The sequence below is a fragment of the Octopus bimaculoides genome, chromosome 5, assembly GCF_046866305.1.
Source record: "Octopus bimaculoides isolate indiv1 chromosome 5, ASM4686630v1, whole genome shotgun sequence".
In the NCBI taxonomy this organism is placed as follows: Eukaryota; Metazoa; Mollusca; class Cephalopoda; order Octopoda; family Octopodidae; genus Octopus; species Octopus bimaculoides.
This window is the reverse complement of record NC_142932.1, coordinates 29765412-29785411: the sequence shown is the minus strand read 5'-3', so window position 1 is coordinate 29785411 and position 20000 is coordinate 29765412. Positions and strand designations below refer to the sequence as shown.

Here is a 20000-nt window from a genome sequence, read left to right as displayed (position 1 = left end):
TTAGCAGATAGTTTGGAGAGTCTTAAAGATATATTTTTTACTAGATTTTCTATTATAGCCCTAGGATGGTTACTTGATTTACTTATATACTGTAGGTTTGTTAGGGGTTTGTGGTATGGTCTATATGTTTTATTCTTCATATCTAATGTTACATCTAGGAAATTTGCTACTGAGACATCATCTTCATAAACTATACCCATCCCCATTCTGCTGAAAAATCTGGCCAGCCTACCCTTAATTCTCTGTAGTTCCTGGTTTGAGCAATTCCTAACATATAACAGGCAGTCGTCTCTATACAAACCCCCCCTAACCTTAGGGAATTGATCATTTAATTCATAGAGGATAAATGATCCCACCATATCAGCTATTTGAGCTGAGTCGGAACTTCCCATGGCAACATCAAATGCGCCAGGGGTATCTTTCCTTACCCATATCTTATCTTTAAAGCTAATAAACGATTTCCTTGCTGCTGTTATAACTTTAAATTCTTCTTTAGTGAGGCCTGCTTTTTTATGGAAGAACCACATTGCCTTGTTTAGTACTATTGGGTTAATTGATCTATAAAAGTTAGCTATATCAAATTGGATAAATTTTGTTTCTTCTTTATGTTCAATTGATCTAAACCAATTAATTACTTGGTCTGTATTAGACCATAATTCTAACTTTAACTTAGTGGTTATTGTGGGTAGATAGTTATTTATAATGTTCTTGCTTAATATTCCTATGTCTGATCTCGTTGGGCATATGAGTCTTAGTGATGGCTATGTCCAGAAATTTACTTTATGGTCCTTGAGTATAAATCTTGGTTCTCTTGGTACCAACGGTTCCGTCCTATCGGTCAGGTTATACTTTTCCATTATTTCTTTAGTTTCTATGTTAGCTTCCTTAAGTACTTTCCAGTTTGCTATTTTATAATTCTTCTCAATTTCCTTCTGCAGTAGGTTGTTGTAGTTCTGTTTAGTCAATTTATATATGTTCCCTGTTTTATCTGATTTTACTAGGACTTTATTGGTATTCTTTATTTCTCTGATGATTTCTTCTATGTGTCTCATGCGTGTATTCTTTCTCTGTGACACATTGAATTTGATGTTCTTTACAACTGACCATATCTCTTCCTCAAACTTATCTAGTCTATGGTTGTAAGGCGGATTATTCCTAGATTTAAAGATTTTTTTATATTTCGATCCTTTATCTGATGTGTTTTCTTGTTTTCCTTTGTTATCCCAGAAGTGTGCTCTCCAACGAATTCTATTTATGAAAGAATGCGTCTTATGGATAAGCTGCTCCATGTAGATTTTCTTTGGTGGGATAGGTATATCTTTCATGGATATATCAATGTTGAAAGTCTCCATTGGCAGCGGTTATTTATATATGTATGTGTATATATATATGTGTATATGTATGTATATATATATGTATATATATGTATGTGTGTGTGCATGTGTATGTATATATGTATGTGTGTTGTATTTGTGTGTATGTGTGTATGTATGTATGTATGTATATATATGTATGTATATATGTGTATGTATGTGTATATATATATATATATATATATATATATATGTATGTGTATGTGTGTGTGTACGTATATGTGTATACATATGTATGTGTGCGTATGTATATATGGATAAGTATACGGGTAAAGTGTATGATTGCATATGTATACGGGTAATATAGTATAGTAAAGAGAAATAAACAAAATAATTAATTAATCTAGTGGAAATCCACAGGAGAGCAATAAAAATAGAAAATTAAGGAGTTATCTCCCCTATAATAACAAAGACGAAAGCTAACGATATCCTAAAGACCTAATAATAGTTATGTATGTGTTTTTTCGTGTTTTGTTCGAAAGGTAACCACTCCTGAAGAAGTGCCAAACGTCTAAATCCAATGGACCAGTCACTGGATAAGTTTGGCACAGAAATGTTAACATAGAGAGGTGAATAAATCGATATATCGAATTTGAAGCCTCTGTCTCTTTTGAATATGAAAATTTAAAAGTTTAAAAACCTTATGATATAAATATAAACTGTGAGAACGACCCTTAAGGAATCTAACTAATGATCTCCTAAGGTAAGTTCTTATGCTATATTGGTAACGGTTGCTACATCCTCTGGGAAAATTATTATATATATATATATATATATATATATATATATATATATATATATATATATATATATATACATATATATATATATATATATATATAGGAGAATGTACGAAAAAAAAACAACAACAGACGAGGACAGGTGGTGTAAACAACAAAAGGATGTATTAGTTTGACGCTCGGGAATACAGAAAGTCTTTAACGTTTCGAGCTATGCTCTTCAACAGAAAGAATATGGAGAAAACAAGGAGAAAAACACGGAGAAAATAAATTGAATGGTGTTTGGTCAACGATCTATCATGGCTTCTGCTGACATATATATATATATATATATATATATACATAATTATAATAAGGGATTGGCGATCCCTGCTGTACTCTTTCACCACAACTTTTTCTCACTCTATCTTCCTGTTTCTGTTGTATCTGTATTTCAAAAGGGGCCAGCCTTGTCACACTCTGTGTCACGCTGTATCTCCCCCGAGAACTACGTTAAGGGTACACGTGTCTGTGGAGTGCTCAGCCACTTGCACGTTAATTTCACGAGCAGGCTGTTCCGTTGATCGGATCAACTGGAACCTTCGTCGTCGTAACCGACGGAGTGCCAACGATGCTACTTCTACAATGTAAATGTCACGCTCCAATGTGTTAGCTCTTCTGTACATCTAATGCAACTGATTATTTTCAAAAAGATATTTCTAAAAGACTTTTTTCTACATTTCAATGAATACGAAATTATTTTCGAAATATTTTTGCTTTATAATTTCAGGGCAAAAGTTCGCCATGTTTGAAGAGAAAATAGTATTATCACGAATCATCCACAAATTTAATCTTGAAACAACACAGCAGGTAGAAGAGCTTCAGCCAACTTTTGATTTGGTACTCAAACCTTTTGCTGGCGTCCGTGTCAAACTTAGCCATCGATGATTGTTGTAATAATGTCCATCCACATTCAATTCTGGGATGTCTGGAGACGTTATTTCAATTAATATTTTCTCTTTTGAATATTTAGAAAATATAAAAATCAATATTCAAAGTAAAAGTTTGTTCAAGCTGAACTAGGTATGCATAACTGTTTGTGTGACTTTCAAGTATGAATGCCAACATTCAAGAAGACACTCGAAACTTATCTTTTCTCTTTTCGAAAAAGGATCGCCTAATCGAAACATTAAATTGTGTCTATACTCAATCAATTCACTGCAGTCTTTTATGAACCCTTCTGTTAAAGTTTTGATGATCGATACTCAACACCTCAATTTTACTGTCATACTATAGTTTAATCGTTCGATATATTTTAGACACGTGAAACAGAGTTTTTGTCTCGGTTTCAATACTCGATTGCAGTTGTTACTCATCCGTAATATTGCTCATGTTTCGCAGAATATCTAGTCACCCAAACCCATCTCCTTTAACTAAAAATTTTCAATAGTTGTTCTTTAATAAATAATAAACTATAGCCAGTAAAATTATATTTACGAAATTCCATTTATTGTCATGTTTTGCATTAATTAAACGAATTTGGTATGACCTTATATATATATATGTTTCTAGCCCAGTATTAAAGAATTCACTCGGTTATTCTCTACGCAATTTTTCTCTTCTGCTATGTATTCAGTTACTTAACGTTATTGCTGTGACTTTCATCTGCCGTTCTTATTTCTCTCAATGACTTTGTCGGATCAAATTTGGATTTTGTTCTTAAGTTCCTGATCGAACTTTCACCAAATATGGTATGAAAACACAGTTGAACATCATCATCGACACCTGCAGTAGTAGATCGTTGTTTGACTTACAAGAAATTATAGCCAAATCTCCATAAAATTACACTTTATTATCAAAATGTATTTTTAATTGTTAATGAAAGTGAAATCGATGACAAAAAATTGTCAACGTACTTAAAAATCCTCAAAAACTGTTCTTAATAAAATGTTTGTCACTTGAATCATCGCTAACTGCCGCAATCATCGCTCAGCTCATCGATAACTCGCTAAGAAGTATGGCAGTTCCAAGATAAAATTTTCTACTATTATTTGATGCTTCTTGGTATATGCTAGCTGCTGAAAAAACATTGCAAGTTATGTACTCTGAGCTCTTCCATGTAACCTGTTTCTTCCAACTACTGCTCAGTAAAGGCTTTCTATCCTGCAGATGATTACCTGATTGTCACCTTCAAGGCTGCTACTGTAAAAAAACAAACACCATTGAGAACAATTCAAAACAATCGGATATTCACCTCTGCCAGTTGTAACCAGGTTGGGTAGTTGGTTGGGTGCCTGAAATTACTATGCCAGGAACATTGCAGAAGATACAAAAATTGTAGAGACTTTTGAGGATGAAAGCATTTTGGTGCAGAGAGCGAAATAAGCTGTCCAAAATCCTGAGATCAGATCTAACCTCATACAAATCTTTTCAGACTATCAGCGATTGAAAGAGTTGATTTTCAAAGGTGAGTCAACAGCCTTCACCCAACATATACGATGCTTACAAAAGCCTCAAAGAATTGAAATTCAACAAAGGTCCATGTTGCATCAAGAATTACATTGATTTTAGATTTAATTAAAACCAAATCAATTCGGTCATTCAGCTAATGAACCGAAAAGATTCACCCAAGGAATATGCAGATCTGAGACAATGTCAAGCGATATCAGTTGTTGTAGAACGCAGTTTTCGACACCGAAAAATGATCCCTGTAAAAGACAAGAATCATTTGCCTACAAATATAAAGCATTATATCATAATTGTACAATAATAAAATTCCACAATAGTTCCTGTTCAAATTGTTCAACAATGGGCCTATTAATACCAACCAATTCTGCCACTGTATTACTTACACCGCCATTAGCATTTAAAGTATCAACTAATTCAACAGGAGTTATAATATCTGAACCCATATTACAATGCATATACACATACCTCATAGCTGTAGCAAAATGAGCATCGATACTGCCTTTACCATCTTGTACACCAGTGTGTACAAAAGTACAAAGTTTAAGGTTGTATCCATTTGCAATTTTATATAATGTAAAGAATAAGTTACCCTTCTTATAACATCTTGCGTTGTCAGATTGTGCATAAAGATTTCGAATGTATGGAAATTTTATCGATGTTTGTCTACATACTGCATTAAAATAGGACATAACAGCCACATAGTCTTGCTTACTATCCCCGGTAGAAATGTGATCGAAGTAAGTGATACGATAATCCTTTACATTTTCAGTATTACGCCGTTCTTCTTCGGTGTATCTTGTATACATCATTGTTCCATGTCACCCTTTCTTACCGTAAAAATTTGTAGTTTTTTCCCTATGTAGCTTCGAATTTCATTTTGAAATCCATAACAACCATAGCATCTTCTAAACGTAAATTGAACATTATTTCATCAATCCTATTGCGTTGATTAAGTACTCTCACACGATGACCAAATAAAACATATAATTTTTCCATAGCATCATTCAATAGAATTTCATGTTCTGGGCTCACATGCCGTCTAATGTATTGTATTCCATGTTCAGGGAAGTAACAAACGCCACATTGTTTCAGTTCCGCTCCAGAGATGGATAAAGAAAACTCTTTATCCGTGACATTACATGTAGAAATGTGTCCCTCATAGGTTGTCTTAATGTAAGCTTCTAAACCATTAACAATAGCATTCAAAGATTCTGATTCGGCACTGGTAGCAACAACAGTCTTCAAACGTGAAAAATTATTATACATTAATACTCCAGACACATAAACGACCGCTTGTTTAATTGTCTGATCCTTGGTAGTTAACGTTTTGATTATCTTCCGGAATGATGAATAGCTTAATTGTTTATTTTGAAGCATGGTTTCTTTGTAATCACGTAGCATTATAGTTGTATTCTTTTTCCTAATCAGCTTGGGGAGATGTATTTCTTCGCCATTAATCGTAAATGTTTTGGTACCCCATGATATTCGGCATACATTAACATCCGACAAAACAAACTTCACTGCAGCTTCCATTTAATCACGATCGTATCGTATAATTGATCTATTGGAAGAAGATGTAAGCTGCTTTCCACTTGCCATATGTTTAAACTTTCGTCTTAATGAAGCTACTGTCTTCATACCAATACCAAAACGATCTTTCAAAGCACTTGAAACTAAGGACACCGCTAATAGAGCTCTAACAGCACCAGGTTGTACAACATTTCTCGGCAATGCATCTCATACTTTAATGATATTTTCCTCTAATTTGCCTTCATCGACGACACCTTCTCCTTCGTTTTTAACAACCTCTTTCATAAGGCCTTCGGCATCGTACGGACTAATGATAGAGCATACTCATTTCATTGTGGTACTGGTTAGTTTCACTGCTTCGTCAAAGTCTTCCATTCGGGTTCTTTCACGTTTAGCTTTTCCCGGTAATGATGATAGTGATTTTAAACCAAATCATACAATGCCCCCACTGTTGAAACAATTCGTGATGGATCACTATCTTCTGGTTCAGAATCCTCTTGTTCCGTATACACACTACGTTTTCTTGTATTCGTATTTGTTTTACGTGTGCCCACACCTCCCATAAGTCGTATTCTCTTTGTGGCACGTGTATTTACATTTTCGTTGCGTTTATTATCTCCACGACATGTACATCTACATCTGTAACATCCTTCACAACTAATACATCTACCCTTTTTGCAAGTTCATGGTAATTCTGACATAACTGCCGAGTGGGTGAAGCAAAAGCAAAATCTGGACTACCTGTGTTTTTTTTTTATATATACTAATTTTAACCAATCAAATTGCCCCGTTTATTATTCAGTATGCAACAATTCAGTATTTTAAAGTTCTACAAAAAGTCAATACTCTGACCCGCGAAGCGACTCTTAAATTTCAAAATTAATTAAAAGAGATTTTTCATTAATCAAATTTATATTAATGGGATGCAGGTAATTTTAACTTGTGTATATCTGATATGCTTTTATAATTACTGTTGTATTGAATAATCTTCTATACTATAAATTGCAGTGTTCTTGATTGCTTACTTGCTTGATTGATTGATTGAGTGTCAGCAGATTCACTCGAGAACGGAGCAGTGGAATCGCGTGAAATTCAGCACAGAGCGGCAGCATGGTCCGCTCATGTTCAGGAGATTTTTATTGCCCTCCAACTCCCATGGTTACCGAGATAATTGATTATTACTTTTTAAGATAGGAATATCCCATTCAAAGTGGGGAGGGGCGATTTTGTTGCCTTTCCCATGCGCGAAATTTTACGAAAAACCAGCACAATAAAGATTATTTTTTTCCAAGTAATGTGGCTGGGTTGGTTTTTCGAAAATTTTAATCAGAGGCACAGAAAAAAAAAAATAATTTCAATTTTTTGTGCATTAAAAAAAAAAAAAAAAGCTATAGCTTACACTCTTTCTAATTACTATGTTTTTTTAAACTTCAGTTACAAATGTCTTCAAACGTCGACATTCAAACAGCTTTTCCATATTGAGACAAACGGACTCTGCACAATTGTATCCATCCGGGAACGCGTTTTCAATAATTGAAATTCACAATTCTAATCAGTGTACATGAACGTCCAACCTATGATTGATCTTGAACAGTTTCGATTAACATTCTTGTGTCTCCAATACAACAACCGCACTACCATATATTTTTCTTTTAAGGCGGGGTTATACCACAAATAAGGTTCCGTGACTACATGGGGCTATGAGTACACACGTGAAGTTAGTTTTACAATATCGACCCGCAAAATCCTTAGCATCGTATTGTTTTTGGGTTGTTCTTACTTTTTTTGTTTTTGGAATTTTTGTTTTTTTTTATTTTCAGTTCATTTTATTATTCAAAATATACATAGGAAATATCCTTTAACCAAATCCACCACACTGCCCGAGTGAAACCGGGGAAAAACAGCTAGTTATTTATAGATCTAGATTAGCAGCAGTCAGTGCTATTATCACCAACTCAAAATCTAGGTTACTTGTGAGCCTGGTAATGGATGGTTTTGGAGTCTTGTTGTATGTAACTTTTGGTGAGCCATGGTGCAACCAACAACATAGTAAAAATCCCTGCCATTAATTTGGTGTGGATGGGTAATATCAAATAATTCAATCACAACATATATTTAAATTAAACGTGAAAAAAATTGAAATATTATCATCACTTTCATGGAAAAATTGAAATATTATCTTTCAGTATTTTATAAGGTAACATCTTAAATTATTAATTGACACATTAACTATCTTATAATAGTCATGCCTGGAAAAATTATGGATTACATGATAAAATGCGAGCATGAAAAGTAATATTCTTAAGATTATAAACCTAGAAAAGTACAGGCAAGTTATTACATCTGTAAAAGTATAGGACAAGCTATTACTTCTAGTAAAGTAAAGAATAAGAAACCTTTTACTTAAAATATTGCAGCTAAAATTAAAATCTGAATATTAAGAATTATTTTATTATAGTTTACAAATAACACTATACTTATTTAAGTAGAATTTGGCTAATTTACTACCTTAAATACAGGAAAAAGTGACTAATTAGACAGACTTACAAAATAGCTGAACAGTTTTGTACAATAAATTTAAAAGATGAGAACTGTTGTGATAAATTAGAAGAACTGGTATTCTCTGCTGCAATATTTTAAGTAAAAAGTTTCCTATTCTTTACTTTACTAGAAATAATAGCTTGTCCTATACTTTTCCGGGTGTAATAACTTGTCCTGTTCTCCTCCAGGTTTATAATCTTAAGAATATTACTGTTGAATGATTGTATTATTCCATGTAATATCTAAATGCGTATTTGTAACGTTCAAATTTTTTTTTTTACTTTTATATATGCAGCCTGCTTATTTTCATTCGCCGAGTGAATTAGATATTTATGTGACATACACATATATATATAATAAGTTTGTGACCTCAATCATTGCAGTCGTGTCAGCTCATTATCTTACTTGTTAACGGAGACGCAGTTAAAATGTTCGTTGCTGGTGTATTTCTATTGCTTATTGTTGCCTTGCTTTCGTTTCGTGTTCTACGAAATTATTCGAAATCACTGTCAGACTGCAAACACTTACCATGCATGAAGAGTTGGCATCTAATCGGCGATATACCGAAAATACACGGAAATAATAAAGGTTAGTGTCTCTTGTTATAACGTAACTTTTTGTTCTCATTCTGACGGATGGGTAGTGTTTATGTTGTTACTTAACTTAACTCAGCACTGACTTGGACAATTCTATTTCAATATTATTCCCAAAATAGCCTTCCCAGCTTTTTGCACATACAAGGCTGCACTTTGAAATAAATTTTTTAAAAGATAGATGTGATGTTAATCGAAATGTAACTGCTTATTTTTTGTCCTTCAAGTTTCCATTGACAGTTTCATTGATAGTTCTAGAAGTCAGTGACATATGATGATAATTTACTGAAAGACATCAGTAAGAGTAATAAATTTTTAAAAATAATAATAAAACACTCCGTTCTCTAAAATACTAAAAACACCTAAATTTATAAACGAATGAATGTGAAGGTGATTCAGTTGTGATGGTTATTTAGCCTCCAGGTCATTCACATCTCAGTCCGCCTATGAACCATGGAGTTCCAGGAAACCTGGTAAGCAATACAGCAAGTTTGTATTTGTAGCATCTGCTTTTCAATTGATTTATGTTAACACTTTCATTATTGTATTTCTGTTGAAACATATTTTTAATTAATTTCGAAAATTATGAAGTATTTACTGATATAACTTTGTCATTAGTTCGCTGATATTTAGAGAATAATTAACACCAAATCTCGATGGGAAGTTTCTACTTAAAACACTTTAAATCCTCGAGATTATATCGTAGAATCCTTTGCGGTTTCTGGCGGGTTGGTAACTTTGCAGTCACGTAAGAATCGCTGTGCCTAAGGAGAGGATTTGGTAAAGGGAAACTGAAAGAAGCCTGTTGCATATATATGACATTCTTTTCGGCCATGCTGGAGCACTGTCTTTTAGCCGGTCGGTCTCTTTTGCTGAACCGCTAATTTACGGGGACGTAAGCACACTAACATCGACTGCGATGGTGAGGACTGGGGTTTAAATACACACATACAGACACACACATATATATACACGACGTTCTTCTTTCAGTTTCCGTCTACCAAATCCACTCATAAGGGTTTGGTCGGCCCGAGCCTAAAGTAGAAGGCACTTGCCCAAGGTGCCTCACAGTGGGACTGAACCTAGAACCATGTGGTTGGGAAGCAAGCTCCTTACCACACAGCTACGCCTGCACACACACACACACATGCACGCACGCACGCACACACACATATATATAAAAATAAGCAACACGGATTTCAAAGGTGATTGCAGTACGCACGTTTCATGCTACTTCAATTTATTTAAGTAATGCGAGCATTACCTTAAATGCAATATGAAGAGCAATCTTCAGCTGCACGAAAATGCAGAAAAATTACTGTAGAAAAGACATATTATAAATGTGGCAACATTTCAAATCCAAGTGGGAGAGAGAATACATAAAAATCCAAATGTGAGGAAAAATACATAAGTCCATCTTGACATAGCCGAGTCTATCAGGCTAGTAATTGATTCTAGACAAAAGTTTTAACTGTCTCAGATTTTATTGTTTCTTATCTAGTGGTGATAGCAAAGGGACAATTACTTCTAAAGAGAGGGAAGGTGTAAGCAGTATGCATGGACAAGGCTATAAAATGTATTAGAATCTAAAGGTTTCACTGGTCATAGTAGTATCAGGTCATTTTACTACTATCAAAGTGTTGAGGAATTAATGTTGAGGAATTACAGCCATAGGTATATGGGTCAAATAGGTTTTTTACTTTTAGTCTGAATAGAGTAACAGTATAGTGGTACAGACAACAACAATACTCTAACCAATATTTTCACAATAAGAGGTATGTTAATAAAATAAATAAAATGAGATATAATTATTTTCCACAAAAATCATGAAATAATGTCAATATTGAATTCAGGGGCTCTGGATCGGGTGTAAAATTTAAGGATATTAAGTATATAGTGATCATGAAAACTATTTTGAATTATCTTAAAAAAATTTTTTAGCTGAAGATAAGATAATGATATTATTTAGGAGACACATAGGTAAGCTTTATTTATATAATGTGAATAAAAAATAAAAATTATTATCGGATTTATATTAGTTTATAATAATGAGCTTATTTTTTGATTTTAATCACCTATCCTTTTGGGATGCGATATTCGGGTGCCTACGCATAAGTACCATATTCAACCTTGAATCTATATCTAAACCGTATATATATATATATATATATATATATATATATATATATATGGTTTATATATATATATACATACATATATATATATATATATATATGTAATGTGTGTCAATGTTCATTCTCCCGACCGCTTGGCAACTGGTGTTGGTTTCTTTACATTTATGTAACTGTGTAACTTAATGGTTCGGCAAAAGAGACCAATAAAATAAGTACCAGACTTTAAAAAGAAATATGTACAGTGGTTAATTTAATGAAATAAAACCCTCCTAATTTGTGTCCCAGAATAGCCGTGTCCAATGATGGAGCAAGTAAAATATAAAAGATCTATAAAAATGTATCAAAATTGCAGTCATCAGCTTTAGTCTTTTTCTTGAGAAACGTTCCTCACATTAATCAAATCTATTTCAGAGCGTTTTGAACAAATAATGAAAATCTTTGAAGAATTTCGAGAAAACGGCGTACTTTGTTTCTGGTTTGGTATCCGACCTACTCTTTATGTTTTCAAAGATAAATATGTACAAGTAAGTGATCTAATAATTAATGCTGTTGTTACTGGAGTGAATTGAGATTTTATCTATACATGGCTGCACTGATTAGGCCCTTAATGATTTAGCATACAAAAAATTCTTGCTGCATCTGCAAAAACAACAATGACAATACATTTGGTTTGATGGAGGGATACTTTGTAGAGTTTTCTTTTTTATAAATAAGCCACTTTTAGCTGTATAAATTACTTCGATATATCTCTTGCTAATTAAGCGATAGTTAAGCCAATGAAGGAGGCTCTGCATTTGACTTGGGAAAAAAATAGCTGCTAAATCTTTCTGAAAGCACGCCCTACTGGCTTAAAGAAGTATACATCGGACAAAAAAGTCTCTGATATACAAGAGATATATGATCTCTTTGTTGTGTTAGAAATAAGAGAGGTGAAAGGCGACGAGCTGGCAGAAACGTTAACATGCCGGGCGAAATGCTTAGCGGCATTTCGTCTGTCTTTATGTTCTGAGTTCAAATTCCGTTGAGGTCAACTTTACCTTTCATCCTTTTGGGGTCGATAAATTAAGTACCTGTTGCGTACTGGGGTCTTTATAATCGACTGGCCCCTTCCCCCACCCAAATTTCGGGCCTTGTGCCTAGAGTAGAAACAAAATAAGAGAGCTGTAAATTCTTCAGGTGATGTGAACTGTGAAGGCAAAAGAAATTATGGTAAGATATTGCGGAAGAGAGAGGTAGTACCAATACAGTAGTTAGTTGCTGTAACAACCCTGTACGTTGAGGGTGACATTGAGGAACAGTAAGAAGATCTGGGATTCAACATGACCAAAGTACAAATGAGCATGGTTGAGATCCATTCTTGTACTTTGTTAATATAAGGGCAGGTGTTTCATCATCAGTAAGTACATTTAACAGTCCCTGGTTATGTGAGGGCTGAGTACTGTGCAGTTTCTGGGGTTCTTATTTTTTAAAAAAAAAGCAATCAGAGATGGTGATGTAAAATTAAGAAATGGTTTTGGGGTCAGAAACGGACCAATACCATGTTTCTGCAAATTGAACTTCTTAATGTTAGTCATGGTTGCATTAAACTATATCACTAAATTAAATAAGCTGATCTCGCTTATAATTATTCAGTATATTGCTTTTAAAATTATATTCTTGTTTCTCTGTTTATTAATTTATTTTACACTAATCGCTTTTCATTCAGGATGTAATTGGCAACACAAAACACATAGAAAAAAGCTTTTTCTATAAATTTGCACACGCATGGTTAGGAAATGGTTTGCTGACTAGGTATGTATAAGGTAACATATTTCTTTTTATTCATGATGAGTTACAATGAGTAGTTTCAAAGAAATGCATTGATTTTTTAAATATAAAATAATACAAACATTGAGAATATATGCATATCTTTTTTGTGTAGTTTTTAAGCCCGTGTCTCCCTTGCTTGAGTAGCCCATCATCAAATGTGCTCTAATCATGATGATCCTGTCTCTTATTCTATATATATATATATATATATATATATATATATATATATATAGGCAATTATGCGGGTAAACAAATTCGAATATATCAAATATATCAAATATATATCAAATATATTAGGGAAATCTCTGGATCTTATCTGTTATCTTAATATATAAATCTGAAATTGTGTGTTTGTGTGAAGCCTTTTTGAATGTTTATAGAAATCCACATTTTCCACTTTTTCGTAAAAATATTTACATCAATGGAATTTTCTCAATGTGAACTTTCCAGTGCAGTAATTAGATTTTTAAAATTCCGTTTACTTTGTGTGATTTAAGGGAGATTTGGCTGTTGTTTCTAGCAACTTTTATATTTCATCCCTTCTACCTGGAACGCCATTCTTACACACGCGCTCAACATAAAAATATAGAGAGTAAGAGTTAAAGAGCGAGAGGGAGAGAGAGAGAAAGTGATACATACAACGTCATAGATTAAACTTTCATCTCAGTGTTCTTTACCTATTTTTCATAACATAGATACGTAAAAACACACACAACCACACATACTTGACCTGTTACAACAACATACACATTGTTCTCAATCTCTATTCATTTCTCCCCCTCTTCCTCTCTCGCTGTCTGTGCAAGTAAACACAATCATTCACATCGTGGTATATTTACAAAACATTGATGGCATAACTACAGAGTTGTATCCCCCAACTTTGGGAGGTCATAACTTTCATAAAAATGAATATTTTTTTATGAAATTTTCTATGCATATATTATTTATTATGTAGATTCCAAATATATAAACATTTTCGGTAAAAGTGTTTTGGAAGGGGGTGGGGTACATTATTCGGAAATTCCACTTAAATTCTTCTTAACTTCCAGGAAAATGAATATTGTTTCATGAAATTTTGTACAAATGTACCTTGATGTATGTACATTTCAAGCATGTAGGAATTTTGAAGGAAACAACTGCAGGTTATTTTTGAGAAGTGTTCCCCACTCGGTGGTGTTTCGGAGCAAGCCGTCCATATTTGTTTCATTTTTCTCTATTATGTGCTTATGTGCATCCTTAGATTTCTAATGAAGTAATAGGCAGTGAAGAGAAGCAGTCATAAGAAAACTTTTAACTACCCCTATTCCTTTCTCTCCCCCTCTCTACCTCTTCCTCTCTCGCTCTCTCAAAAGCATACATTCAGTAAAATATAACTCATGTTCGCCAATGTTTTGTAAATTTACCACGATTTTCACTAGGGTGTTAGGGTTAGGGTTTTAGGGTCAGGGTTAGGGTTTAGAATTAATGTTACGGTTACGTTTTTTAGGGTTAGGGTTTAGGGTTAATGTTAGGGTTAGTGTTAGGATTAGGTTTAGGATTAGGGTTGGGTAATCGTGCGGGTGTTAATCTGAAAAATTACAGATATGTGAAAAGTACCGACCCTGCCATCTATTATAACTTTTGTTGTTCTGTTTAGTATATACATAAATTATGCCTCCAAAGAAGAGAGTTTGCTGGGGAAAGACAGCAACCGGTTTAAAATGACAGCCACAGACTGCAGCAATTCACCACATTCCAGTAGCTACTTTGAACATAATGCAAAATGGTGCATCAACACCTTCTGCCCAATCTGATAGAATTCTGGCAAAACTGTTTAGCAACAGATCGCCAGCAATTGCTTCATCACAAATTGCCATCCTAGCTCCTGTGAAAAGGGATTACCCTGCTATGTATAATCAGGGCAGCGCAAAAAGTTGTTTTACACAAGCATTTCTATAGCCAATTACACGGATGAAATTTACGTATGCTTAATAATTTTACGCAAAACAGCCTTCAGACTTTCCCTATTAATTTCATCGTCTTTTGAATTATGAACATATTTACATCATAAGGGTTTTTCCGTTGTAAGGCTTTCTTTTTTAGTTGATTTTCAGCTAGCAAGACTTATCGTAGATGGCATAATAAGTCACACCCGGACGAGGTCGGGTTATACTGCTAGTATATATATATATATAACCCTACGTGAACACACAGCACACAAACTTCGCACAAAGAAGAAACATGCCGCAATGACGAACTATCGCAGCATACAAGAACACCATGCCCAAAACAAAAAACAAATAATGCAATCAATTAATCACAAAAAATATTTACCCATAAAGACAAATCTAAGGGAGACAAACATCCAAAAAAATGCCGCGCAAGAGTGACGTCCCTTGATTCGTTAATTCATTGTTTTATTTACACGAATTTACAGGAGATACCGTGAACGAAGCGAGACAAGTTTTCAAAACGGAGGCGAACACCTTTCGCCATATGATCGGCTTGAAAAATTGTTAAGACATTAGGATATTTTCCTACTTTTTAAAACATGAAATCAATGATAGCCCTAATTCACAAATAAAGAAAATATATATCTACCAATGCGGTGTTGAGCACTCATTTGTTCGACATTTACGTATATGTGTGTTTGTGTGTGTGTGTGTGTGTGTGTGTGTGTGTGTATATATATATATATATATATATATGTTGTTGTACTTGGGGATGGTCATATTGCCAGTTTAGCCAATAAAAACACACGCACTGTATATTTGGTGTTAATTTTTTTTTTTTCAGCTTTATATTACATTAATCTTAATCTTAATCTTATTTCGGCCCGAGTTCTTTCGTCACACTTCTGTGACCTCATCAGTGGTCCTTTGTTTCCTTCTTTCTTATGTGTGTCTCACCTTGCTAACTATCAGCCATTTTATATATATATGTATATATATGTATGTGTGTGTGTGTGTGTGTGCGTGCGTGTGTGTGTATGTGTGTCTGTGTGTGTGTGTGTGTGTGTGTGTGTGTGTGTATGTGGAGGCGCGTGGCTTAGTGTGTCAGCATCATGATCGTAAGATTGTGGTTTCGATTCCTGGACCGGTCGACGCATTGTGTTCCTGAGCAAAACACTTCATTTCACGTTGCTCCAGTCCACTCAGCTGGCAAAAATGAGTAACGCTGCGATGGACTGGCGTCCCGTCCAACTGCAGAACACATACGCTATTGAAACCGGGAAACCGGGCCTATGAGCCTGGCTAGGCTTTTAAAGGGCGCATTTATTTTTATTTTATTATATATATATATATATATATGGGAGAATATACAAATAATAACAACAGACGAGGACAGGTGGTGTAAATAACAAAAGTATATATTAGTATGACGCTCGGGAATACGGAAAGTCTTTGACGTTTCGAGCTATGCTCTTCAACAGAAAGAATACGGAGACAAGGAGAAAAACACGGAGAAAAAAAATTGAATAGTGTTCAGTCAACGGTCAATCATAATATATATATATATATATATATATATATATATATATATATATATATATATATAGAGAGAGAGAGAGAGAGAGAGAGAGAGAAATTAAAAGACGGAACTTATATAACAGCAGAGATGTGAATATTTGTATTGAAGAAAGAAGCAGACGAAATCAACGCAAGCGTAACTGACTAGTGAAAGCTCTAAGATGAAGATTATTGGAGAATTGATCGGCAAATAGAGAAAATGTAGAGAAAAGACAAGAAGCAGTGGCTAGAAAAGAATGGTATGGAAGCTGAAGAAGCTGTAGACAGAAATGATCTGTGAAGGAACAAGCGCAATGAATAATTCCCGTCTACTGATCAAGGTTAAGGATGGTAGACTGCTTATAATGGAGGAAGAATATGCAGCATGCTGAAAAGAGCATTGTCGTGAAGTTCTCAAACAACTGATTCCAGCAATCACTCTTGAAATGAGCAATGAACCAATCGTAAATGAACTGCTAAAAATGCTATCCAAATTTCTCTCAAACCAAATTCAACACTTTTAAAATGTGACAAGTAGATCTAAAGTGTACTATTTCTGTAGCGGCTGTATGTCCTTGGCTTGTGTGCCTTTTCACTACAAGTCTGATTGATTATCGATGACGAGAAGCTTACTTAGCAGTAGCAGCAGCAACATCAATAACAACAACAAAACAAAAACAACGTAAACAACAACAATAATAATACTTTTGAGATTCATTATATTTCCAGTTGTAGCAATTTCACTTCCTCTAAATCGTTATTTTTAAAACTTTCATTCATTAAATAAAATATTCAAATAATATTCCTTGATTACTATTTTTAGTACAGGATCCAGATGGTTCAAATCGAGGAAGATGTTGACACCATCCTTCCATTATAACATTTTGAACAATTTCCTTGCTGTAATGCTAAACCAATCAAACATACTGTGTAACAATCTGGACAAAATGGTTGGTAAAGGAGAATTCAATATTCGCTCACATATTGCAAATTGTACGCTGGATATTATAACAGGTAAGTAGTATCCAAACTACAGTTACTCCATATTATCATCACATCATCATCATCATCATCTTATTATTATGATTATTATTGTTTTTCTTCTCTTCTTTCTTCAAATTTTCTTCCATTTCTTGCTGAGTGCTTTCCGTACACCTAGGGCAGAGAAGCTCATTGTATGCATTCCCAGTTTACACACGCAAATTCACAGGTAAAATATGTATTTAAAAATAAATAAATAAATAAATAGATTCATGAATGGATGTTGTTTTCACAGCGATAATGCTCTTCTCAGTACATGAGTCTTTCCAGTTAACACGATGTTTTGTACTTCCTGTAGGGATGGTAAGCCTGGTATCATTTTCAAATAGGTTTCAGTACCCTTTTTTTAAAATCATTCCTAGAGATCCTACAATCACTGGTATAGTTTCAATCGCATCGTTACAGAATCGGCATTTTAGGTCCACCAGCAGCAGCAGCAGCAGCAGCAGTAACAACAACAACAACGACGATGACACGAAAAGCAATAACAAAAAGAAAAAAGAAAAGGTTTGCTGATGTAGCAAGCACAAAAAGACTGATGCTGTTGGATGACAAAGCGCGTGATATCACAAAAGCAAAAGTATCATCCAATTTGAGGGTAGTAAGGCTGCAGTGCCCGTAACACCCGAAATAATTGAAGCAAAAGAGAGGAAGACCATTTATTTCAGATGCGTATCACTCAAAACCCAGAAAGCTGAAATAGCGTCCATTAGTCGTGTTGTGAAGGCACTCAGAGACATTTTAATAGATTTGGCTCATACACAAAGAAGGAGGCAGTTTGCCAGTATTGAGGACCTCGCGCGAAGACACACAATGTCATCCCGGTGGACTTAGGAGTGCGTCCTCTATCCCACCTGTCTCTCAAAGAGAACAATGAAAATCAGAGCGAATGGCATACCACCAGGTGTAAACGTCTTTTGGATTGTCGCTTGTGTGGTCCAAGACCCAGAGTCACTTCTGGAGGTGAAAAGGAGCAGCAGAGATAACAGGAGTGGGATAAATTTGGAAATATTAATCCATATGTAACCAGAAAACATCAAAAAGATCCCGGACTTGATTCACATGACCAATGGGGCAGAACTGCGTATCATCGTGGAAGGCAGGAAGCCCAGATGTAATATATGTGGGTCCACAAGCCACCTGAGAACCTTCAACCCTAAAAATTCGGGAGGTGCGCGGCCACACGTGCGTCTACAACAGAGACCTTTTAATAGAACTGCAGCCTCGCCCCTAACAACAACAAAGACACATGAACCCCATACAATGGGGGGAAGTCACCCAAGGTATCTGTCAAACTAGCCCTCATCACCCCTCTCTCAAGCCTACAGTCACACAACCACGCTCACACTATCACAGACACACCCATACTCTCCGAGACAGACCATACAGACACTAGCCGCTACTCATCTCGTAGTGAAGATGAGGAAGAACCCCACGAAGTAAAGAAAAAAAAAACAAAAATGCAAAGGAAACAGAAAACAAAAGAACCTACACCAACAATCGTAAACACAGAAACCCCCTACACATCGAACATAGACATAGCAAAAACTACACCAGCACTACCATCTCCACAACCACCACTACTCCAACCAGATCCATCAATGCACTCAACCACACGTAGCCCCCAAAAGAAGTCTCACAGTCACTAATGAGGAAACGCCGAATTATGTGCTCGTGAGGTGAGCCAACGAAAAATTGTTGGCTCTCATAGTCAGAAACAAGCAAATTGAGAGAGAGGGTACAATCTATGACACCAGCACCCTTAGGGTTCCTGATCACCTTATGTTAATACGGTTACCCCTCAAAGTATTCAAAGAAATTCAGAGGGACTTCCCGTATGACGTCGGAAGGCCAAACGTCCGCGTCACCGAGAAACTTTTAGCCGATTTCTTAGAGGAACCAGATCCGGAGCCCGGGTTACAAGGCTGCCAAAACTCCAGGAGGGTAAGTAACCCCACTTTTTTTTTCTTTTCCTCAACCCTTTCGAGCCATGATGGTGATTGTCAGAGTGGGATGCATAAATGTTCGTGGCCTGAGGTCACCCTGGAAGCAATGCTGCTTGCTCAATGACCTTGGGTGGCTAGGTTTGGATGTGATAGCAGCCAGTGAGACCAGAATTTCTGACACACGCGGTCTTGCACCAATTTTCGATGATTATGAGATCTACGCATCTCTTAGACTCGAACAAGTGGGAGTAAATTGAGAGTTTCAAGCCTATAACTCTCTTGAATGCAGATTATAAGATTTTGGCCAAGGTGTTTGCAAAGAGGTTGGCGCTTGTCGTCGATAAGTTGGTTGATAA

General features: G+C 35.1%; 2 protein-coding genes across 3 annotated transcripts in view; both read left to right on the top strand.

The window, feature by feature from the left end:
- Positions 1-3598, top strand: part of LOC106876141 (cytochrome P450 4V2) — a 20591-nt gene extending 16993 nt beyond the window's left edge. Inside the window, exon 12 of the mRNA XM_089352139.1 lies at positions 2883-3598. Within this exon, the coding sequence (XP_089208265.1) occupies positions 2883-3040 (158 nt within the window). The 3' untranslated portion in view covers positions 3041-3598. The remainder of the gene's footprint in view (positions 1-2882) is intronic.
- A 4450-nt stretch (positions 3599-8048) lies between these two features.
- The window catches only part of LOC106876143 (cytochrome P450 4V2), a 27407-nt gene continuing 15455 nt past the window's right edge, over positions 8049-20000 (top strand). Inside the window, exons 1-5 of one of the 2 annotated variants that reach the window (XM_089352137.1) lie at positions 8049-8288; positions 8928-9220; positions 11772-11884; positions 13066-13151; positions 17481-17671. In XM_089352137.1, coding sequence (XP_089208263.1) covers positions 9061-9220; positions 11772-11884; positions 13066-13151; positions 17481-17671 — 550 coding nt within the window. In that variant the 5' untranslated portion in view covers positions 8049-8288; positions 8928-9060. Of the gene's footprint in view, positions 8289-8927; positions 9221-9600; positions 9699-11771; positions 11885-13065; positions 13152-17480; positions 17672-20000 lie in introns of those variants that run through there. The other variant, XM_089352138.1, reaches the window with a different exon arrangement.